This window comes from Hibiscus syriacus, unplaced genomic scaffold (genome assembly GCF_006381635.1).
Source record: "Hibiscus syriacus cultivar Baekdansim isolate YM2019G1 unplaced genomic scaffold, ASM638163v2 tig00109926_pilon, whole genome shotgun sequence".
In the NCBI taxonomy this organism is placed as follows: Eukaryota; Viridiplantae; Streptophyta; class Magnoliopsida; order Malvales; family Malvaceae; genus Hibiscus; species Hibiscus syriacus.
In genome coordinates, this window is record NW_024062532.1 from 1210369 (window position 1) to 1234991 (window position 24623).

General features: G+C 34.4%; 3 protein-coding genes across 3 annotated transcripts; all 3 read right to left on the bottom strand.

Moving 5' to 3' along the window:
* Positions 1 to 1323: 1323 nt before the first annotated feature.
* On the bottom strand, positions 1324 to 3505 carry LOC120210687 (mitochondrial outer membrane protein porin of 36 kDa-like). The gene is made up of 6 exons (XM_039209391.1): positions 3352 to 3505; positions 3201 to 3268; positions 2685 to 2795; positions 2343 to 2429; positions 1971 to 2179; positions 1324 to 1649 (listed from the first exon to the last, which is right to left on the bottom strand). The coding sequence occupies exons 1-6, from the start codon at positions 3398 to 3400 to the stop codon at positions 1343 to 1345; spliced, it is 831 nt and encodes a 276-aa protein (XP_039065322.1). The 5' UTR covers positions 3401 to 3505; the 3' UTR covers positions 1324 to 1342.
* Positions 3506 to 6003: 2498 nt separating this feature from the next.
* LOC120210684 (probable LRR receptor-like serine/threonine-protein kinase At1g14390) lies at positions 6004 to 8924 on the bottom strand. Its single transcript, XM_039209385.1, has 6 exons — positions 7541 to 8924; positions 7318 to 7451; positions 6984 to 7227; positions 6714 to 6907; positions 6485 to 6634; positions 6004 to 6397 (listed from the first exon to the last, which is right to left on the bottom strand). The coding sequence occupies exons 1-6, from the start codon at positions 8751 to 8753 to the stop codon at positions 6164 to 6166; spliced, it is 2169 nt and encodes a 722-aa protein (XP_039065316.1). The 5' UTR covers positions 8754 to 8924; the 3' UTR covers positions 6004 to 6163.
* Positions 8925 to 19339: 10415 nt separating this feature from the next.
* Positions 19340 to 21639, bottom strand: LOC120210756 (transcription factor MYB88-like). The gene is made up of 10 exons (XM_039209446.1): positions 21349 to 21639; positions 21182 to 21228; positions 21026 to 21082; positions 20808 to 20916; positions 20651 to 20690; positions 20538 to 20592; positions 20206 to 20385; positions 19937 to 20121; positions 19653 to 19798; positions 19340 to 19486 (listed from the first exon to the last, which is right to left on the bottom strand). Exons 1-10 carry the CDS (start codon positions 21439 to 21441, stop codon positions 19340 to 19342), a joined length of 1059 nt encoding a protein of 352 aa, XP_039065377.1. The 5' UTR covers positions 21442 to 21639.
* Between the last annotated feature and the right edge of the window lie 2984 nt (positions 21640 to 24623).

A 24623-nucleotide genomic window follows, 5' to 3' on the forward strand; every position in this document is an offset into this window, starting at 1 on the left:
TTTCAATTTTGAGCAAACAATCCTAATTAAATAAAAATTGTTAGTTGACTAATAATCAACGTTTGTCATTAATAAGCCCGTCCATTTGTAAATGTAATTTGTAATACGTCACAGTGCCTCAAAATTTTGAGGGCCCACACTTAGAAAAGAATCTGCTAACCCAAAAAAATATTTTTGTAATTGTACGCACAAGTGAAGAAATTCCAGTGGAGAAAACTTAATTTCATATGTTTGATTTTTTTTTTTGTAAGAAACAATAGTAATATGATAAATTTTGTTATTTTACAATTTTATCTACTATAAAATATTTTAAGGGCCTCATTTTTAAAGTAGCAGAGGGTCTTCACATCTTTTGAGACAGATTTAGTCATTAACATGATAAGTTTTTTGTATTTAAAGTTATGATGTGATATGTGTCATGTGTACATCATGATAATACAACACATAACACGTTTTCAAAATGATAGTGTTACACATATCACGTTAAAACTTTGGACACGTAAAACTTATCAAAACAACGAAAAATATTTAGTTTTTGTTTATTTTAGTATCCCATCGTTTGTTTCATTTTAATACTCATCGTTAAAAATTTGACAGAGCTGTTACAACTTAGCACTTTTTATGGGTAAATTACATCATTCATCACTCAACTATCTTATCACTCCTATTTTGGTCATTGAAGTTTAAGTTTTTTAATTTAATTACTTAACTTTCAAATTACACTTAATTTAATCACTCCAACTTTTAAATTTATTTTTTTATTTTTAATTACATATTAATAAAAAAAATATCATGTCACAAAATATTATTAATAAAATAAATTAGAGTGATTAAAACATGAGCAATTTTGAAAGTTGAGTAGTCAAATTGAAAATTGTTAAACTTTCATGACCAAAATAGGAGTGAGAATATAATTAAGTGAATAATGATATAATTTACCCATAAAAATGTCATTTCCATTAAATTTTTAACGGAAAATACTAAAATGAAACAAAAGTTTAATGTTAGGTATAGTTTTGAAAAGACTACTAGTTTAGATACTAAATGCGTATTTTACTCATAATTTTATATGTGTTTTGTTGAAATATTTTTATTTTATGCGATTTTTTAGATAAAAGTCATAAAAAGAGATAAACCCACGTCAGGAGCATCAATTTTATTGTTGTGACGTCATTGGTCGTTCATCAAACGATGATTAGATTGATTGTCAATCAAACAATGATTGGAATGGGGCCTTCCTTTCTCCACCTACCAAGTTTAATGACTGGAACAAGAAAACAAGCGAGAGAATGTAAGCGACAGTTGATTTCACGTTCAATTTGCGCAGCAATATCGCCTTTCCCTACAGCTTGAGTGCCAATGCCAGCCCAACTTTAGCGCTCTTTTCAATGGCTCTGGTGTCCACCTCTCCGGAGATTGTGAAGAGAGATTTCGGGCGCCACTCGTGCTGGATCAGAGCACTTGCTCTGCCATAGTTGTTCAGTCTAGCCTTCACCCTTGTCAACGGGTCAAGTGAATGCTGCGTACCGATTGTGAGGGAGTTCTCGTTAATTGAAAAGCTATGGGTCAGCTCCGCACCAACAGCCGTGTTGGTCAATGGGCTAACAATGTGGTAGTAGGAAGCATTAAGAGTGTCGCCTTTATCATTTCTGTCGATATCAACAAAAATAACCTTGTCAAAACCAGAAGCGTAACAAGCAGAATAATGGAATACACGCAGAAGCTTAGAAAATGGAAAGAGAATCATTCAAACAGATATTCCAGCACAACTTTTCACGATTTCATGCTTCCAGGCCAATAAATTAGCTGATCATATAAAGAAATTTAGTCCCATATGAGAATATCGATATATTAATATGTAATAAACTTATGTTACTCAGACTCAAGTCGAGTAAGTAGGGAGGTCATATCATAGCAATGTAGATATAAACTAAAAGTTAAAGCAACTCTGCTGAAGGAACTGTACTTACAATGTCAGGGAAGCAACAAGGTCAGAATGGGTGAAATTCAGCCCAGCATTCAATTTGGTAAAGTTTCCATTGGCAGTGTCAAATGAAAGATGGGTCCCAACAGAGACACAATTATTTCCGACCACCCCGGAAAAGTTAACAATGGGTTTAGCAGTCAAACCGATGCTAGTGCTTATGCCAGCATACTCATGGTGGTATTGCAGTTCCACCTGTTACAACGACGATAAAGGCCTTGTCATCACCACACGAAACCTACTAGTTTGTAGAATCAATTGATAAACATAGCTACAGCTCGTTACATAAACCAGAATCCTGAAAATGTTGGTAATATTGGAAAGAAGTTTATGACAGGAGTAAGGAAATCGCCATTACCTTGCCAGACCTTTGATCAGGGGCAATAAAACTAAATATTGTCTTCAATCCGGGTGCAGGTTCATCGACAGTAAAAGTGGTAAATAGCTACAAAAGAAAAAGAAAAAAAATTCAAAATGACACCGAGTAAAAACGGTACAAGACCAAAACATTTCCTACCTTCATATTCATCAGAATGAGATAATAATGAAGCCAATTCTGAATTCACCATGGCAATGAGTAAAACAGTACTAGTCCAAAACTTTGCCTACCTTTGTATTAATCATAATGAGATTGCATGCAATAACTATATGAGCATGACCATTAAAATTCAAAAACTTGTCAAATTGTTTTACAACTTACATTAGAATTAGTGTCAACTTTCACTTTGGTTGTGATGTTCTTGTTCTTCAGCTCAGTGGTTACATCAGCCAAAAGCAATTCACCTTTCTTAATCCCAGTTGATGTGATTGCCTGACATATATATCAAATTAAAGAATCAGCATATGAACGAGAAAACACAGTAACATATTGAAAAAAGGGAAACAAAGAGTCAAAACCATTAATCTCAAGATCGGTCATAAATTCATAAGATCAAACAGACAAAATACTCATGCGAGCATATTGAACAAAAAATATACGCAAATAAATCATACAGAATTGTATAACAAGCAAAATAATGACATTTTACATAAACATGACAAATAAATAAAATGCTGAATGCAGATCATATTTTACATAAAAATCTTGAAATTCAACATAAAGAGAACAATACTCGGAATAAGCAGAAGAAAGCAAATAAAAATAATCGATACCGAACATCAGATGTGAAGAAAAAAATGTTTAAAATGTTGAAAAATTAAAAGAAAAAAAACTCACGACTCCATTGGAGGTGTAAGTAGTGACAGTGAATTTGTGGTCCGACTGGTGATCCTTGTAAAGAAGATCTGAAATTAAAATAAAACAAGAATAAGAATGAATAAAAAGAAGGTGAAATGAGAAATAAAGTGGAGAATGAGAAAAGCCTAACCTCTAGCCTTTTTGCCGATATCGGAGTAGAGACCAGGTCCTTTCACCATGCTTGTTTTTGCCGAGAAAAATTAAGAGGAAAGTGAGAGAAACCAAAGCTGGTTTAGTTTAGTGGCTGATTGCGAATGATGGGGATGAGTAACAATAAATTTTGCTAAAATAATACTCGAACCCCTCTCCCAATTGGTTAAAATGTTGATGTTAAACTCATACAAACATTGGGATTTTCTTTAGTGTTAATACGAAAATAAGTGTACAAATTATATCGTTTTTCTCGAATAGGTGATTAAACTATTTTTTTGATCAATTCATATGTCTAACGTAACAAATATTATCATTTTAGGTGTTCGGACCATCACCAACGCTAAAACTCTACATTAAAGGACACATGTCACATTCATGCAATTTTGAAATTTTATTTAAATTAAAAAACATAAAATTATATATATTTTAAAAAAAAATCCATTTTTCTGAAATTATAAAGAAAGTACTAAAATTCTAAAATAGCTTATTCCAATCCCGTTAACAGCCATCATCGATTGCCATTTTTGTTACCATCGCCATCGAACCACACCGCCGCCGTTGAACCATCGACTCATCATTGAGCATCATAATCTCTCCTCGTCATTCGACATTAAGAATAGATGACTCAAGGCCATGGAGACCGTCGATACCATCTGCTTGACAACCTTCGTCGTTTCCCCTCTCCGTCGTTCACCTTTCAGCAGCTGCATCGACAACCCCTTGTTATTGTTTCCCCTCTCCAAAAAATAACTAATAAATTTGGGATTAGGGTAAGAGATTTAAGGATTGGGGGATTGGGACAACGACAGGAGGATGGTCAGCGGTGGAGGACTGATGATGGGTGGAAGGTCGTTCAACAATGCGAAAGGCAGTTGGTGATGGCCAGCGACGGTTGGTATGGAGTTGGAATTAATAATTTTAGGGTTTTGGGGTTCTTTTTTGTACTTTCAAAAAAATATGGGTTTTTAATTTAAAAAATATTTTTATGTTTTTAATTTAAATAAAAATTTTAAAATTATCAAATTGTGACACGTGTCACTTAATGGAGAAATTAACGTTGTTGACGGTTCGGGCACCTAAAGTGATAATGTTTGTACCGTTAGGTATCTAGATGAGTCAAAAAATAGTTTAGAAATCTATAAAAAAAAAGGTATAATTTATACACTTATTTTTATATTAAACATTTTCTTTAAGGTAAACTATTTGTATGATCATTTAATTATTATTTATTTTTATTTTTATCATTGATTTTTTGTATTTTATCAATCAAATTATCTAATTATTTAAATAATTCAATCTAGTTCATTTATCATTAAAAAAATTAATAACACATCTAATGTGTATTATTTTTTCATAATTTTCATTTTGTCATGTTGAATATACATAAATACACGTCATAATGCTACCTAAGAAGAAAACGTTGTAAATTTTCCTATTTTTTTGGCATAATAATAAAATTATCCCTAATGTTTGTATAAATGTTCACTTTGTCTTTTATCATTTTCTTTTGGAGCATTTTAGCCCTCAACGTTTAATTTTGAGCAAAATCTCTCTTGCTTGGGTGAAATTTATTAGTTGACTAACTGTCAACATAACAAATATATGTATGATGCCACTTTAGCCACACAAAAAATTAGAGTGAACTATAATTATAATTAATTATATATGTACTTATAGAAATATATTTAAAAATAATTTAAAAATATTTACCTATCACATCAATAGGAAGCGTTGATCGTTAGAAAAAAAACATGAATTTTCTTACGATATAATCACTCTAGCTAAGGTTGAAGTATGTTTTTTCTTACTTGATTAGACTGATTTGACGATGTAATATTTCAAATACTGATTCACTGACATAATGTAAATAAAGACTCAATCCATAAGATATATCTCAAATGATTATGAGATTAAATTTTATCTTATTTCAGTCAACAAATTAACATTCAGTTCAAAACAAGTTTTAACCTGAATTACATACATAAGGGTATTTGAACAAGATGATTATCGGATCCACTTGCCTTATGTCCAAGGAGTTGAGCCCTAGTACTTATTCACTATAACTTTTTTCTTCGTAATTCATTACGAGTCCCAAAAGTAACAAGGTAAAATATGTAAATAGTCTCTTGATTATAGGGTGATATTTTATTGAATCTTTTGACTATTAAAAGTTTGAAAATGATTCATTGACGAATATGAGTTGGACATTAACTTGTTAACTATGATATAATAAAATTATATTTTAATAATGTTTATTGGAACTGTCGTTGCTTTCAAGCATTGGCTCAACGATATAATGTTTCAATCACTAACTCGACGACATAATATAAATGAAGACTCGATCCACAAAATACATCGCAAACTATTTTGGGATAAGATTTTGTTTTATCTCAGTCAACATGTTAATATTTAGTTTAAACGACCGCCAAAATTTTAATGGAAAAGAACGAGTTAGGAAGAGTAATATTGAGAATTCTTTTATAACTTTTAATAGTTAAGAGACTCAATAAAATAACACGTTATAATCGTAGGACCATTTGTGTACTTTACCCAAATAATTTTGGAAGAGTAATTCAACGAGGGAATGACTTAAGGTGTCTGACAGAAGTAATGATGGTGGACCATGTTGCCACATGGATAATTTGCCATGATGCTGATTTTACCAAAGAATCTTGTGCAAGTACAAAGTGGAATTACAAACACATTTATTTTTGCAACAGCTGTGAAGTCACAGAAGATAATAAATTATGGTTGCTGAAAAAGGGTAAAGAAATTGTAATGAAGCAGTATTACAAATGTGTGGCTAAGTTCCCGCTACTGGTCCATCCTTCCTGGACCTGAATCGAGTATTGCAGATTCCAAAGCACGTCTTCAATCGAGGGGCGCTTGGTTGAATCCTTGGACAGGCAATTGATGGCGAATTGAACCGTGGTTCTCATCGAGTCATATGCAAAAGTGCCCCTTATTGAAGGGTCTGTCACACTTCTCAGCTTTGATGGTCCTTCTGCCAAGCTCTCTTCCAGCTGCATGGCAAGATTTAATTCAGTGTTTAGTGCTTTTATTTTATATATCGCCATTAAAGAAGTAGTAGAGGAAAGAAACTTGTTTACCTGATGCTTAAGCTCGCTCAATTCGCTTGTGAATGTGGCCAGTTTACCAGTAATGACTTGTAGCAGAAGAATTCCCAGCTGATAAATGTCTTCCTTCTCACCATTCTCATCACTGCTAAGCCGATTGGAGATGGGGCTTTCTGAACCTGTCTGCAAATTTCATCAAGGAAGACACATGAAAAACGAGGGCAGATTAAATCCAATGTGTATTTGGTGTTGTTTACCATACCTTAAGTGGCAATGGGATGTTGTAATCACTAATTTTGGCTGTAAGAGTCTCATCCAACAGAATATTATCAATCTTCAAATCGTTTCCGTAAATTGCAGGTGAAATCCCTGTGTGCAAGAATTGGACTCCTCTTGCAGCTCCAATGGTGATTGCCATTCTCTGTGGCCATTTCAGTATCTCCTTCTTTCTCCAATCTGTCAAAATCAAATCAAATGCAAATTTGAGTCCTTTGACGAGTAAATTGTTTAAGGGGGCAGCTTTTAGCTTTACCAGTAAGGTAGTCCCGTAATGTTCCATTGGAGATGTGCTCAAAAACAACGAACACTGTGCTGGCAATATTGGGATGATCCTGGTAGTTAACGATACAGTGTCCCAGAACGCTAACCAAATGCCTGTGCCTTAGCTTGGACAAGACTTCCATGTGTTGCATCAGATTTTGAGGTGCATGTTTCTGGTTTAGTTTCAAACATTTTACCACCACCACTGAGCCATCTACAAGGCAACCTTTGTAGAGCTGCAAACATCCAAACCGCCCCATTGTTCAACTTTAATGTAACCTTTTATATATAGCTTCATGTAATGAGATTTAACACAAATGTTTTACCTGCCCTTGAGATCCTTCCCCCATGAAATTTGATGGGTCGAAGTTGTTGGTTGCATCTTCGATTTCTTCCAAGCTGAAAACACGATAACGAGGGAGCCCGATTGCAGCCGATCTCATCGTCTGAGGAACACGCCCTGTGGTGTATCAAAGCAACCAAGTTTGGCACGTTAACAATCTTGAGTTAATTCCTTTGAAGGAAGGCATAAAATTCGATAGGTCTTACTCGGATCGATGGCCGGTTTCGGAGAGCTACGAACAGACATTTTATCTGCAATGGATCTGTCATCGTCTACATCTTCACTTCCTCTTGATCTTTTAACAATGACCAAAATTAACACAACAATAGCTCCTGCCATGACAACAACACCTCCGATGATACCGAGTATTAGGCCTAAGTTGATCCCCTTCTCCTGCTCCTTCCTTTCAACCGGTTTAACAGCCACTGCTAGTTTGTTGCAAAACGAGTAAGGATGCTGGCGATTCGACATATCAGCAGACAGACAATTCCATGAACTAACGACTGTCCTGTTCCTGGAATTTGATCCAATGCATGATGGGAGTTTTCCTATCAAAAGGTTGTTCGAGATATCCACAAAAGTGAGATTCTTACTACAAGATGTACTCCAAGGAAGTGCCCCGCTTAACTGGTTTTGTGCCAAATTAAGATACTGAATCGAAGCCAAGGAGAACAAAAACGATGGGATTGGTCCGAGGATTTTGTTAAAAGAGATGTCCAGCTTGTGAAGCTGATTGAATTTCTTCAACCCTGAAGGGATTTCAGATCTAAAAGAATTGTTGCTTAACGTTATACTTACAAGACTCTTGCTTAACGAAGGGAATCGAGGTCCAAGGTGATTGCCAGACATGTTCAGATCTTGAAGGAGTGCTAAGCCTGTAAGATCAGGAACACTCCCATTGAACAGATTGTCAGTCAAAACCAGACTGGTTAGATTCTTCAACGATGCAATCTGCTTGGGAATCTCCCCGGAGATGAAATTGGAGCTTAAGTTGAGAGCTTGGAGTGAACGAAACCTGTTGATCTTGGATGGCAAGGGACCCCATAACCCCAAGGACACCAAGGACAATGCTTTCAGATCAGACAACTTGGTGAGCACAGTGAACAACGAATTGATGGAGAACTTGTGGGACAAAGTTTGTCCAGCCGAAGAGCTCCTGTTTCCAACTATAATCAACTCAGTAACTCGGCTGTTTGAACATACAACCTTGAGAGAAGAAGAAGATGGGAGATAACAGAAGTTTGTCCAATTTGTCCACCCTTGAAGAACTTGAGGGTATTCGAGAATCTTTTTGACTTGGAAAAGAAGCCTGGTTTCACTTGGAGTTAGCTGAGCTATTGAAACTGGAACAAGAACAACCATGAAAACTGCAGAAAGCAATAAACAGAAACCAGCCCTGGAAATCTCCATGCCTCTCATCTAATCTACTTTGTTAAATAAACCTTAACAAGTGGTGCTTGAAAAACATTTCTGGGAAAAGGGAGAATCACATTGACTTCAAATATTCAGTTTGCAGAATGCAAACATCCCAATAAATGAAGTTTTCATCTAAAAGAGACAATTTTCTTATCTGGGTTTCAGCACACTTCTTATTAAAGGTTAAATATGATCAAGTAGGGTCCAGAAATTACAAGTATATGAAAAGCTGATGGTTGAGGAAGTGAAGAAATAAATGGAACTTTTGGCTGGGAACTTGTCCATGCAAATGCAGTGTTATTATTATTACTAGGGAATCCTGATCCTAGGACACAAGATCCACTCATATTTAATTTGCAAATGGGATTTTTCAAAGAGGCAAGTGAGAGTTAAAGTCAACTATTGGCTCTGAATCCAAACTCTTCCATTAACGGTAAACTCGGCTTCGTGTTGACCATCTATGTTACGGAAGACGATGCCCCCCGGTTTGGCCGTTTCTCCAGTGTCCGAAACGCCGTTGTGTCGGTGAGAAAGGTAAACAGGTTGTCAATTTGTCAAGCACGGATTTTTATGATGTATTAGTTCTACCTAATCCCTAAATGATCATCTTCCCCCTGTATTATTCCTTTCTAGCGAATGGGATTGTTCTCGGCTTAGCTGCCCTTCTTGCTTATGCTTTCATGGACCAAACACAGCTTTCTCTGAGTTTGAGAAGAAGAAAAAAATAGGTAAAATGGCATAAGAGGTCCTCGTATTATTTTCTCTCTCAATGTGACCCTCCAGCTCATAAAATAAATCTAATATGGCATTTTAACCAACATTTTTCTTCATTGACCGTTACAATATTGGCATGCCAGTTCATGGTGTTGATATGGCGGTTCACTGTACTGATATGACAGTCCGTTTGTTATGTTTGAGTTAACAATTTAATTGATCTGTCATATCACCCGCTATGTTAATCTATCACCCTAGACTGCCATGTCAGAATCGTGACTGCTATATCAGCACCGTAAACTGCAATATCAGCACCGTAATGATCAATGACAAAAAGACATTGATGAAAGGATGGCATAAGATTTATTTTTTGTGTTAGAAGACCACATTGAAGGGGAAAAATAATAAGAGGGTCACATTGATTTTTTTTAAAAGTACAGTTACCTCTAATGAAATTTTGGTTGCTGACACATGGTAATGTGGTAATAAAGTATAAGGGGAAGGGTAGTTTAACATAGCAGGAAAAACGATGCACATGGAATGCCTTGGAGAAGATGCAATTTCTTTTAGATTAACCATGGGGGGACGGTAAAGTCTTCAGTTTTTATGGGATCCTAACTTCTATACAGAAGAAGGCAAGGGTTGTTTTCTTATTAAGAAACAAGAATATTAATACAATTAATATACTAATTGTATAGTAATAATGGCCAAGAATAAGGGTAGTTATGCCAGCATTAATATATGACTAATAAAAATGTCTTATTAAAAATATTAATATTTTTTTAATATTTTTGGTAAAACACTACATAAAATATTGTTTTTTTTATAAGAAATGTTAATTTCGCTACCTTATTTCCGGTAAAAAAAATAACATTTTAGGTATCGCTCAATATAAATAGTTTCGGTGGAGAAAATAATATTTTAGTAAGTGCTTTATAGAAAATGTTAAATAATTTAAGAAACGTCTAATATTAACATTTATGGTAGAAAAAATAATATTTTAAATAACATTTTATTAAAAATATTAAAAAAATATTAATATTTTCGATAACATGTAACCCCCTCAGACCAATGCGGGTAACCTGATCCGATCTGGAGTGTTACATTATGGCCACCGGAGCGACCCACTGTAAAAGTAGCGGAAAATTTAAAAACTTTTATTAAAACATGTAACTTATAAAATGATTTATCAGTACACAGAAATAAAACAAATTTTTAGAATTAAATATTAAAACAAAATACAATTACATGCCCCCTAATCACGTGTATCATACTCTGAAAACAACGTCGGAAGAACTCTCTTACTGATGTCGATAGCTGTACTGGTACAATCTTTTTAACCTGCAATGTTGAGTAATAGAGTGAGCTTCGGAAAGCTCAGTAATACATAACTACCAGATTATGCTGAAGAACGTGCAGATACAAATAAACATACATTTCCTTATTGGTTCAAATATCTACAGATTTTTAGGCTGAGCTGAGGTCCATTGATATCGCAGGTAGTAACAAATAGTATTCAGTTCATATGAAAATATTTCAGATGTCTAGGTTCAGGAGATCAGAATAGGTTTTCTAGTATGTTCACGTAAAACCAGTAAAAAGATACATATTTTTTAAAACATATATATATATACCCCCATCCGTCACGAACAAAATGTGTAGGTTCCCCAGAACCATACAACCCCGTCACGTCCAATAAGGCCTTGAGCACACAGCCGAGGAGGTTGTGCCTGCAAGTAAGGCCCTGAGCACAAAGCCGAGGAGCATCCATGTATTCTTCCTCCAGCAATACCCCCAAATAAAACATGTTTCGTCCGTAAACGGATATATCAAAAACCAAAACATAATTCATGTCAAGTATCACATCAAAATCCATGTCAAGTATCAGATCAGAATCCAAGTCAAGTATCACATCAAAATCCATGTCAGATATCATATCAGAATCCATGTCAAGTATCAGATCAGAATTCAAATCGAAAATCAGATAAAATATTCATGTGAGTAGGGAATACACCAGAATTTATAGATATTATTCAAAGATATTGGATAATCTTAACAGGTAGAGGAATATAGATCTTCAGTATACCAATAGAATGTCGAAATTTAGAATCACTATAGGAATAGTTCAATAACTAACGGAATCACCAGTTATTCAGAATATAACTTGAGCTGATAAGGAAGAAATGAAGATTAAGGACATTTACAGTCGATGTCGATCTATCGGATTATTGAAATAACTCAAGTTTAACAACTCCCAAAACTAATGCATGTTGACCGGTCCATTCTTTGTCCTACCAGGTATTCACTCTTTAATACCAACAATTATTGTCCATAAATCAACTTTTGAGTCATCACTGAACATATCTTAAGGAGACGAACATATATTCTAATTGTCTTTATTTCATTTTCATGCTTCCACGATACTATGAAATGCTGACGTACTTGATTTGTGGTTTATAATCTATAGGGATGATACATCATGTAAGTTCATCCGAATTTTCAGGCTTATCCTAATCACTTACTCAATCCTCAGTCATTGAGGTTACTTAGTTCATTTAGCATTCAAGTCCATTCCAGTTACTTCAGGATTTTCCAGAGTAATTCAAACGTTCCTGAATTTCAGATACATATTGTACTTCCGTTCCATTCAATTTGGTTTTCTTGGTTGATTTGTCGAACAAACGTTCAATTCTTAGTACTGAATGCGATTTAGAGCTGAGCTGAGCTGAATACTTCCAAAATTATCATCGAGCCAAACTTGAGAAGATGAACACGCATTCAAGTAATATCTATGTCATTCAGGTATTGATATAGCTTTAGGGTTGATCTACTCACTTAAATTATATTCTATTACTTTTAAGGGTAGTACAACACCTATGTTTATTTGAATTCCTTAATTAGTCCAATACCTCTACTTAGTCTAGGTCATAAGGGTATTTTGGTCATTCTGGTGCTCAATTTTATTCCATTAATTTCAGAGCTTGGGGATATCCAATCATTCCTGAGTTTGGTGATATTCTTGGTTATTTCCATACCAGGGGTATTTTGGTCATTTCACAGAACCATGGATATTTTGGTCATTTCACAGATCCATTGTATTACAATCATTTCCTTCCATCCGATCTTATTATTAAATTCAAACTTATCATTTACTTCAGTCCTTTCAAATAATTCTGACAAAAGAGCACCATTGATAAATCATTCTTCCGGTATTTACTTATAACTCGGATATTTTTGGGTCAAGTGCCTTCTCATATTTTACAAACGGAATATAAGGAATTTTTCTGCACTAAGTTAGGATCTTAACAATTAAATACGTACTTAATCGAGTTAAGTACGAATTCTCAAAGTACTTTCTCATTCAGGGTCAACTCAGACTATTTTTACCTCTCAAGGGAATTTTCATAATTTTTTAACCAGATAATTTATGTATTAACTCTTAACAAAAATAATATAATTTAGAGATATTATGATTAATTGTTTTCCCGAACATTCTCTGATCTTGAAATGATTCCCTTAACAGACTCCTAGATTATTGCTCAAATCCTCTTGGGTTAAAACCGGTTATCTATATTTTTCAAGCAAAACTAGCATTTCTTATGCACATCAGTAGTTTCATCAGATCAAAAACCTCTTATCCAACTTCCATAGTCAAATCTTGTCTTTTTATAACATAAGGGTATTTTCATAATTTTTACCTTACCGGAGTATTCTCATAATTTTCCCATCCAAGTACCTTTAACATTTGACCTTTGATGAAATAAATTATAAGATACAGATACACGTTGATTTCTTTATTACCAAACATAGAACTTGAAATTTAATTCTAGCAATTCCTCAATTCTTATAAAAGTCCTCTGAACCATAATCAGTTACCAAATTTCTACTATATTCGAATCGAGTGTAGAAATTAATTAATTACACAATTGAGACCAACATTATCTTATTCATGCATTTACCAATATTAACATGTTCTATAAAGCATAAAGAGGTAGTAAAGTATTGCCTCGATTTCTATGTCATATCGATCGACCATATAAATTCCATTCGAACGCCTTTGATCTTTAATTCAACTTCATATATTTCCTCGGATCCATATCAATAGAAATTACATAAAAACGGATCGAATCGGATGATAAATCAGTGAAAAATAGCTTACCGGGTTCGAATTTGGAGAAACAAACTTCGGATTCGGATTCAGGACGTCGAAAAACGTCAGGATAGGTATACTCGGTCGAAGTCAAAAGTCGTTTAATGCCCGGTCAACGCCGGTCAAAGTTCTGATCAACAATGGTCAACGCTGGTAAACTGTTAAGGTCAATAGTCGATCATTTTACACAAATATCACCCTAATAGAAATTAATTATAAAATTATCCACCTTATACAATTATTTACAAAACTAACACTCGAATTTTACACAATTAGCACCAAAACATAAATTAATTACAAAGCTAACACCCTGTGGCCAGACGATGCCCACTCTCGGGAGGTGGCGTGTGCGGTGCGTGAACAGTGATAAGGTGTCGGAAATTTCCCAAAAAAATTATTAAAAATTATTTTAAGGCATTTTGAGACAATTACCAAGCTCGGTTCACAATTTTGAACGGCGGAGAGCTTGATTCCTAAACGTCAGAAACTTTGACGGTCTCATCCCTCCACGCGCCGCCGATGACAGAGAAACGGAGGATACTGGTGGATGTGGAACGATGCAAGGAACACGATGGTGCAGGAGGTGTCGTAAACGGATGGCCGAATCGACGTAAATCGATGAAAAACCAACGAAAATCGAGTTATCACCGACGATACTTCCGAATGAAATTAACGACAAATGACGTCGATTCATAACGAAACGTCTGAGGGGTTTTGTTCTTCGGTCGACAAGGAACACGATGGTGGTTTCGATTCGTCGATCGGAGATCAAACGACTAGTAGATCGGAGTTGAAAGTAGGTTGACCAGAGGAGGAAAATGGGAAACATTCCGGGTACAGAGCACGGGAAGGGGGTTATAAATTTTCTCATAAATAAAAATGGTTAAACTATGAGTTTAGCCATTAAATTTCCTGTACTTCTTAAAACGGTCTACTAACTTTTAAATTTTACAATTTAATCCACCATTTCTTTCAAAATACCAATTAAATCCAATACTTTATAATTTCTAAAATTTAACCCCTAAATTGGGGTGTTACATAACATATTTATTTAATCTTATATTAAATCTGCACTACCTTAAACATCCCAACAATAATAATTCATAATAGATGGGACAATGTATGTGATTGAAGTTTTTGAGGGAGGGGATCCTGTCAAGTGTCAATTGTGAGGGAAAACAAAGGGATAAAAGCTTGGTGTGGGAAGTCAAAATCTTATTGGTAATGAGCAATGATGGGTATACATTTATTGAGTCAATTAAATGTTTTTTAAGTTATTTGGTTAACGAATTTTATTTTATAATTTTTTATAAAAAGTTATCATAATTTTTTGTATTTTTAAAAAAATTAATGTGGTCATCGTATTATTTTTTTCTCTTAATGTGACCTCCAACTCATAAAATAAACTCAATGTGACCTTTTGATCAACGTTTTTCGTCATTTGACCGTTACCGTATTAATGTGACAGTTGATGGTATTGACATGGCGGTCCATGATACTAACATGACAGTCCATCTATCATATTTGCGTTACCAATTTAGCCTATCTGCCATGTATACGTCTCATTATCAACCATTGTAGATTGTCACTTCAACATTGTATACCGTAAACCATCGTGTTAACGTTATGAACTGTCACGTTAGCACTGTAACGATCAACGATAAAAAACATTAGTCAGAGGGCCACATTAGACTAACTTTCTGAGTTGAAGGGTCACATTGAGAGAAAAAATAATATGATTGTAACATTGATTTTTTTTAAAGTATAGCGACCTCTGATGTCTTTTTGTCTTTATTTTATTTAAATTTTTTAATCGAGTCGAGTTATTTAAGTTTTTATTTGAATTTATTTATAAATATTTTTAATATTATAATACTATTTAATGGCAATTTAAATAGTTATATATATATATATATTATGTGAAATAAATATACATATATCATACGGAGTCAGGAGATTTGACTTAAACTTAAAAATCAATTTACTAATTATTAAAATTTTAAATTATTCATGTTTTATTTTATAACTCGGCACAAGTTTAAATATTTTTAATCGAGATAAATTTATGAAATCACGAATTAATCAAATCGATTCGAATATTTTCATGTTAAATCAAAAAATTTAAATGATTAAATGGAATCAAATTTTATTTATTCCTAATCATTGAATTTGGAATTTGTATGTTTTAAAGTTCGGGTGGGTTTGGTCTGTCTCATTGTTTTGGTCCTATTATTGGCTCACAATAAAGTAGAGTACCGGTCTTACGGTATATAGATTTCGTCATTTTAACGTGACGGGTTTTAATAAAAATATTTTTTTTAACTTCTGACGCGATAAAAATTATATTTTATTAAAATTTATCATCTCGAGGTGATAAATTTAAATAAAAAATATTACTTAGATAAATTCGTCAACTCGACATGACGAATTCCTTAAACACTATAATAATATTTGACAATTTTATTTTACAAATTTTATTTTCGGACTGCCGTATCCATAAAAAAACCTGCTCTTACACTTATCTATTCAACCTGAAATCCAAGTTTCATCATTTTCATGGGCTTGCCTATGGCCCGATTGAATACATAACCAGCAAAGTGGGGGGGAAATCTGTGAAAGATATTAATTGGGAAGTATGGATAATTCATAATAGGAAATTGTTTAGATAAATATAATGAATGTTACAATATTTTTTTGAATATGTTGGGATCTATTATCAATTTTGCCATTATGGATAGAGATGACAATTATGTAGGGTAAGTGATCGTATACAGTGACATATCCAGAAATATTTTTTTAGGTTGACAGACACATTAATTATTGGAATTTTTCGTATGAGGTGGACATAAATAAAACTTCAGGGTGGACACCAATAATTAAATAAAACACTAATATAAAAAAAATTCGGATTCCAATGTGGATTACAATGTGGACATGTGTCCACCCGAGACATGTTATGTGGACCAGGTTAACACTATATGGGGAGTCATGCGAGGGTTGTTTGATGTTATTTGGACCAAACAACATACCACTCTATTGTCTAATGTTTTGCGGATCGGACACCATTCTGTTCTAATACTTGATGCTATGTGGACTGGACATTTGTATGGATCATTGGTCTAGTGGACCGGACCCTATGATCAAACTCTGCTATTTTGTGTCGTGTGATGTTCATATCATGATATGTTACCAAGAGACATATGTTGAGATGATTCATGCTTGTTGTTGCTCATACATACATGTCATACATACTGGTTTTATTTATTTGCATGATGGGTCAAAGCAGTCCAAACCACACCTTCCATTGAAAAACAAAAAGTTGAACTTCACTTTATTTTTGTATGAGGTTCCCTCCCCTTTCTTTTTTTGCTTTGCTCATCATTATGGTTGTCCACCACTATCCCTTCTACCTTCCAACCCCCATTTTTCATCTTAATAACAGAGTTTTCAAAACTCTCTTCTTCCTCCTCGTCTCTGCTAGTGAATGAAAGGGTAGATTGGTTTTCATGTTTGGCCAGACAGGATTGATGTTCTTCTGCATTCTCTGTAAGTATGCTGCCTTACACTTTGCATCGCCAACTGCTGCGGGCGTCACTTGAAAATTTCAAATTATCGTATGCTTTAGATATTTTCTACCTATAATCCGTTTTCGCTTTCTAACATTTTATATATTCGATATAAAATCTTGCATTCGTCTCTGACTGCACGATGTTTTCAGCTGTGTAACTTCCGATTTCATGGTGCATGAATTCAAAGAGAAGAGCTTATATACGAAAGCCAAGAGCTTACTTCCACACCAAAAGCCAAAACACATCTTCACTCAAATCATATGGAGTTCCATTACATTTGAAATCAGAATAGAAAAACCACAAATTAAAAACTTATTCTGTACCCTCTGGCTGGCTCTGCACACCCCAAAACATCAAGGGCTTAACCCTCATTTTCTGTTCCCCCCCCCATCTGTTCTTTATCATATGTTGGCAACTCGCCAATGTATTACTTACACTCTTAAGGATTTCATATAGTAGGTTCTGTACATGATTACAAGACAAGAACAAAAAATGGAGCTGAAAGATGCGATAAACGGCACCCGAAACCACTCGGATGAGATGAAAAACGAAAGAATCGACGCACACTAACAAGCACACACTGGTTTTAATGTGAGTATTAAGGTAGTACTCTCTAGGAAATTAGAGGGAAAAATTAATGAGACTCGTGACATCTTACTGGATGTGTATGAGAAGCTAGAATGCACCAAAACATTCTAGCCAAGGTTTCTAGATATGCAGATCATTAAAGGCCTAGTAAAATTCTAGGCCAAGATGGCTGCAATGCTTGGACTGAAAAAAATGGATGAAAACTCAAAATGAGCTATGTTGCTCATGGGAGTAAATGATGAGATATGTGGACTATAGACTGATATGATTGCTGTATAAGAGAAAATCATAGTTTTTTATAGACTATGGAGGAGGGCTCGTTTGCAAGGCGGTGGCTGTGAAGGATTATTTACCGGATTCGGAGAAGGGGACTCCATTCCGAGTGTCTTAAGCAGGAAGTTCCTTTCCTGAAAATGAAACAAAAACTTGGTGGTCAGTATGTATTGTAGTTTCATATGACATGCTTATATGCTTGTTTATGCTTTCATGTCTAGTTTAGATTATAGAAAAGAAGAAACAATACAGGTAAAGATGATGAGCATTAACAAGATCCTAAAACATATTTTTTGAAGTAATTACTTACAAAAACTACAATCCAGACTATAACTTGTATGAAGTATGATTCAATTAACTCTTTTTCTTTTTATAACTATCAAGGAGCATTATGATCAAAGCTTACTTAGGCAATGACCAAGATCTTCACTTAGTTTCTTAGCATTTTTCTTAGAACTTAGACAGGCCATTGTATTTATAGATGATGAGATCTAGACAATAACTCAGAAATTTCCGGATGAGCTTGAAGTATAAAATATTCATCTGTCAATTAAATTTTAATGATTAGTTAATTGATTGTTGCGTCCTTTAACTACATAAGGTCACAACTCTACTAAAACTGCCGACGGAACCACGGTATTGAGAAAGATAATAAGAGCTACTACCTGCCACTGCAAATTCTATTGATGCCACCGCTCCTACTACTAAATGGATCTATAGTTGGTATTCCAAAGAGTTGAAGGTAACTTACACTTTCTGAAAATTTTGGGCTGGGAATTCCTGCTGCCAGGGATCTGAAAATGGGGTTAACTTGAACTGGGGAACTGAACTCTGCGCTCGATGAGGTAGAAGCAACTATCATGTTTGTTTGGACATCAGAGGATGTGATTATCTCAACTGTTGAAACATAAACACATTTAGTTAGAAACATCATTCGGGTTATTTAACCATTGTACGGTGATAAACAAGGGATTCCTAGGCCTTTATACCAGAGTTAGAATTTCATTACCATGATCTGTGTTTGCACTGGAAAGAGCCCTTTTTTCCTCCTCAGTCCCGCGCCTCTGCTCTCCAATATGATTTGACATTATATCCGGGTGCAGTGCATTTATTTTCGATTGAGTTTTTTCTCTGCTTTCCCCAGCCGGATGAGGCATCTGTGTTGACCCAGTGCTATACTCAGAGCTGGATGGAGACACCTCATAGAGATCAGGTTGCCTACAAAATATCAATCGTCGGTTCGTATTGTGTAAGGAGTCTTACTAAATCTGAACTTCAATCAACTGATTTATCTCTTACCTCCAAGATGTTTGACTTCCCTCATTACTACTCCTTAAGTCCTCTAGCAAGTCTTTGAAATCTTCGATTTGAAAATCGATATCAGAGATTGTATATCTCAAGGTGTCATTTTCTTTACTCTGATTCAAAAAATCTTGGAGGACCTGAATATACATATTTTTTAGGGTGAAGGTTAGGGACGTCCTACTGGACTATATAAGCCCTGCGATACTTAAGATTTAGCAATATTAAGAAGCTACATGTTGATAGTATTGTATGTTGAATTGTTGATTAACCGAAAACAATATAGAAACTCAAATTATATCTCACCTTCCAAGCATTTTCCAGACTTTGGTCTGTATTGTCTATATTAACCTTCAATGCGAGTGAGCTGAGCAGCTCTGCTTGCTGCATCAAAGCAGTTATCTTAGGATCATCCTTTTTGAGATATGTTCCTTGAATTCTATAATTCTGAGCTGCGAATGAAGAACGAAGAAAAAGAATGTATGTGTTATATTATGAAGGATACAAAATAATAGAAGACCGAATATACGGTTTTGGCTAGAGTGAAAAACGATTAACTATCGTAAAATCCGTCTTTGCAGGTGATTTACCATCATTAGAGACCACATTGACCTTGTTGACTTGTGATTGCACCACCAAGTTATTAGCATTGTGGATATTTTGACCCAATACAGCAAATGGATGTCTTAGCTGCTGGTTGATTATTGTCCCAGATACCCTATGTGCTCTATCTCCAAAGTTGCAACTTTCACCGAGATTGGGAATGTGAGATCTCCTGGAATGGAAAAAAGAAAAGGTTTCTACTCGAGCAATAGTTACGAGTCCTATGTCGATACATTTGTACATTATGTTATGGTACCTCATTCTCTTAACAGGAGCAGTACAATCAGTTGTTCCATCTGTATTGAACCCGATTTCGAGTAAAGTTCTTTTGTTATTTGGATTCATACATGAATTACTGTTCTCTTTGGCTAAGGCTTCATATTTGGCTCTCTTCTTGCACAGTGTGGAGAATCGATTCTTAACGGCGTTATCGGTTCTGCATTAATGACATGATCAGTAAAAGTTAACACAATCTACAACAGAAAATGGAAAAATGATAGCAGAAAAGATACTACTTTTTCCACAAAAGCCATATACATAATATATGTCTATATATATATATATATATATATATATATATATATATACCTGCCTGAAACCACCTTTGCTATTTCTGTCCATCTATTGCCAAATATTTTTGAGCCTGCAAATCACCTTAAGTCATCAGCTCAAAAGCCACATTCAAGGATCTACAGAAACACTTTTCCCAACTGAAACTAAGTCCAACTTAGCCTGATACAACTGATCAATTAAAGCAACATTTCCTCCAAATATATCACCAGAAAATAAGTTGTTGAAAAATTCATTTGAAGTTTTACTTATGGGAAGAAGAAAAAAAAACAGTGGCTCCATTTAAACTTGAAGGAAAATGGAGGGCATAAACTTATTGATTACCTCACATAAAAGCACATCTTCCTCTGGTGACCATCCTCCTTTCTTGAAATCAGAATTCAAGTATGTGTACCATCTGCGTTTTCATTGTGACAAAGACATCAGATTAGATTAACAAAAAGAATCAAAAACAAAAGGATGATCAATGAACTTTTTGGAATCATCATGGCTTCACTTTCACCAACCTTCTTCTGCACTGCCTCGTGGTTTTGTCCTTGAATTTAGAGGCAATGATCGCCCAGCTGCACTCAAAGATTAAAAACGTAGACAAACCCCTTCAATTTCATTTCATGGTTAAAAAAATGGCGAACACTTTGAAATGAAGGAAACAAAAGTCTCACTTTTGAGTTCCATGTAAACTGATTTGTTCACGAAGTATATCATCTTCCTGCAATCCATCAAAGTAACAAGAGAACCCCCGAAAAAACAAAACAAAGAATCAATCAATAAACAAAACAGAGGGTTCATCGAAGAAGAAGAAAATCATTTAAGAAGAAGAAGAGAAAACCTCTTGAGTCCACGTCACAATATGACGCTCCTTCTTCTTGGAATCTTCATTGCCACCCGCTCCACCATTCTTCTTCTTCCTTGTTTCCTGCATATTTTTTATTTCACTCAAAGCTCCGAGTTTCCCAATCCTTGACGCTCCCTTCCCTTTTATTAAAACACAAGTGGCGTATACTAAAAAAGCCAACCCTTTTGCAAACCCTTTATAAAAAAAAAATATACACTTCCACTTCCCTCTCTTTTATCCTTTTTTTAACAACAAAACTCACTGTTGGGTTCAAACGGAATCCATAACTCTATGCTTGGTTTTCCTCTTCTACTACTGCATTTCTATTCCTCGGATGCTAGTACTTAGAAAACAGGATCTCAACGTCTTCACCAGTTAAATGCTGACTAAAAAGCTCGACCTTTGGGAATTCAAAAGTACATGTATAAGCGTACAATCGAAAGAGGGTAGATCTAAAATGGATAAAAGATTCAAACTTTGAAGAGAAAAATAAGGAAAAATGAAAAGATCTGTCCTAATGAAATAAACGTTTTTTGGACAGAAAAAAAAACTTGTTGAAAAATGGAAAAATAGGGTTAGAATATTAATTTAAACCAACGGATTCTTGCTTTAGTGCGCGGGTACGAGGAGAGTTTGAAAATATTAAAAAGAGAAAAATAAATAATAAATAGCCCCGAATTTCATGACACTGTTGTTAATTTTTATTGTTCTGTTTTAGTACTCAATTTTTTTTTATTTTTTCAAAATCATATATAAAAGTTAGTTTTTGATTCATTTTAGTATTCCTATTCAAAAGATAACGTTAATTTTTTTTTAAAATTAAAAATTTAGGTACTAAAACGGGTCAAAACTAATAATTTAAGCATTAAACGAGTTGAGTTTTTAACAGTGGGTGCTCAAATGAAAAAACAATTAAACGTTAGGTACTGTTTTGAAAAAAGTGAAATTAGGTAGTAAAATGAACTAAAATTAATAATTTAAGTACTAAATATATAGTTTATCCTTTGATAATTATCAATTGTGATGATTTTAGAGGACATGCATGAATTTCATCTTTCCCACACTTTTAAAAAAATTATTATATTTTCCATTTAAGTTCATTCGTTTTCTAATTTTAGAGGGTAATTTTCAAAATTGTAAACGATTACCAGGCGCAAGACATTCACGTGAAGCAAACGCGTGCGTTTATTGGATTTAAAGCCGATGTGTCGGTCAACGTTGCAGGTCTTCATTGGGTAGTGTAGTCCACGTGAACTCTTTGCCATGTTGCCAATTTTCTGACACGATTAGTTTTTGGATAAATTACGTATTTAGTACTTAAACTATTAATTTTTATCTGTTTTAGTACCTAAACTAAAACCATATTTAAAGTTTAGTTTTTGTTTCATTATAGTACACCCGTTAAAAACTTAATGTTAAATTCTAAAAAATTAAAAGTTTAGGTACTAAGCGCGTTAAATTTTTAATTGCGGGTTACTAAAATAAAACAAAAACTAAATATTAAATATGATTTTGAAAAAAAATTAAAAATTAAAATACTAAAATAGACTAAAATTGATAGTTTAGGTACTGAATACGCAATTTATAATTATGACTGCGGGAGGTTTTTCACGGAAGTTGCTCTCAACCTGACGTTGGGGGCAGCCTACTACTTTACATCACCCCATTGCATATGGGAATATGGTCATATTTTGTTAGTTAGTTTGATCATGTGAAGCATATAAATTCCATTTAGATGTTACTAGGAAACTTCTCTCGTTGCTTCTTGTTTTGGATATTGAAAATATTACACAAAATAAATACAAACATCTTTTGTCTTTTTTTAGACCTCTATATACCCAAGAAAATGACAATATAGATTCCAAATAGAATAATTTTTTGAATTAATCATTGATATCTGATCTATCGACAGATTAATCTAGATCGGGTACTGCAGAGATAAGGGCAACCTTCTCAACCCAGTTTGCTCCATTCGCAAACGTCGGTATTCGAACCCTTGACCTTGCTTAAGGGACATAGTGTCTCATCCCACTAGATCAACTGGTTGTTGGTAAATGGAACATTTTTACCTTGAACAATCTAATTAATTAAAAGAACCAACTTTATTTTTGTATGTTAAAGTATATAAATGAATGGCTAATTAACGAATGAAGGTACGATCTGTATTGTTGGAAAAATAACAATGCAAAGAAGTTGCTCGTGATTCCTCGGTTGACTGCGATAGGAGTGGTTACTCGTCATTCATTCAGGAAGATTTGGGAGGTCTTGCATCGGCTAATCCCGGTCGTGAAGAAGTAAGTCCTGCTGAGATTCATGCTTTTATTGTCGGTCTCCGCCTACTAAGGGATGGTTCTTGGCAACAAGTGATCTTTGAAGCTGACTTTGCTATGCTCGCTAACGAAGCCAATCGTGCTGAAGCTGATATTTCAACATTAGGCTTTCATCTCCGTGATGCTCGGCAGCTTTTTGATAATAATGAGGGTCATATATTGTTCAGTTTATATCCGTTCTTGTAATAAAGTGGCCCATTCGTCTTCGTTCAGGGAATTCAATGTATTTCGACTCGATTTACCCCGAGATAATTGTCTTTCTCTATGGAGTGACCCAAACCTAACTATATCCAATCCTATTCCTTAAATTTTCAACTTTATGAAGCTGATTAAGTTGAAATATATTAACAATAAACCGTGTGGGCCTTAGCTTAGCCGGCCAATCTCTTTTTATTATTATAAAAATAAAAATAAAAACAATCTTTTTAAGATGTGTTCATATTTCATTATAAAAACTCTCAAATATATGAACCCTAAGTCATCGTTAAAAACTTAACAGAATTGTTGACGTGTTATTGTAAAATAATGACATATCATCAATGAATGTTACAACGGGTCTGTTAAACTTTTGAGAATGAGATATCAAAATTAAACTTAAACTAAATGAGTTCATCTGTTTATTTTTTTCATAGACACGTGGACATGGGAATTGCATGACATGTGGATCGAGCCATCTTATCTAACTTCAAACCTTTAAAAATCATTGATGGAGTGGTGGGAGCCAACACTGGTCGCAGACAAAACATTCACAAATTGCGATTTGCATCGGTCTCTTTCTTGATGGCGAAATCTCCCGCCAAAAACGACGTATCGGTTCAAGCAAGGCAGCCCTGCTTACGTTAGTCCATGTTTTATCTTATATATGGACGATTCGAAGCCGAAAGACAACATATAAGATGCCACATTTCAAATTTATATTCATCATGTCATAAAGTATTA

What these genes read in the sequence shown, in the direction of transcription:
- LOC120210687 (XM_039209391.1), bottom strand. Translation starts at nt 3,400, where the DNA reads ATGGTGAAAGGACCTGGTCTCTACTCCGATATCGGCAAAAAGGCTAGA. An exon ending in TATCGGCAAAAAGGCTAGAG is followed by an intron (nt 3,269 to 3,351) that starts GTTAGGCTTTTC and finishes TTTTAATTTCAG; the next exon opens with ATCTTCTTTACAAGGATCAC. An exon ending in AAGTTGACACTAATTCTAAT is followed by an intron (nt 2,430 to 2,684) that starts GTAAGTTGTAAA and finishes TTTCTTTTGTAG; the next exon opens with CTATTTACCACTTTTACTGT.
- LOC120210684 (XM_039209385.1), bottom strand. Translation starts at nt 8,753, where the DNA reads ATGAGAGGCATGGAGATTTCCAGGGCTGGTTTCTGTTTATTGCTTTCT. An exon ending in GAAACCGGCCATCGATCCGA is followed by an intron (nt 7,452 to 7,540) that starts GTAAGACCTATC and finishes GATACACCACAG; the next exon opens with GGCGTGTTCCTCAGACGATG. An exon ending in TGAGCGAGCTTAAGCATCAG is followed by an intron (nt 6,398 to 6,484) that starts GTAAACAAGTTT and finishes CTTGCCATGCAG; the next exon opens with CTGGAAGAGAGCTTGGCAGA.
- LOC120210756 (XM_039209446.1), bottom strand. Translation starts at nt 21,441, where the DNA reads ATGCAGGAAACAAGGAAGAAGAAGAATGGTGGAGCGGGTGGCAATGAA. An exon ending in ACGAGGCAGTGCAGAAGAAG is followed by an intron (nt 20,917 to 21,025) that starts GTTGGTGAAAGT and finishes ATGAAAACGCAG; the next exon opens with ATGGTACACATACTTGAATT. An exon ending in CAATGTGGTCTCTAATGATG is followed by an intron (nt 19,799 to 19,936) that starts GTAAATCACCTG and finishes CTTCATTCGCAG; the next exon opens with CTCAGAATTATAGAATTCAA.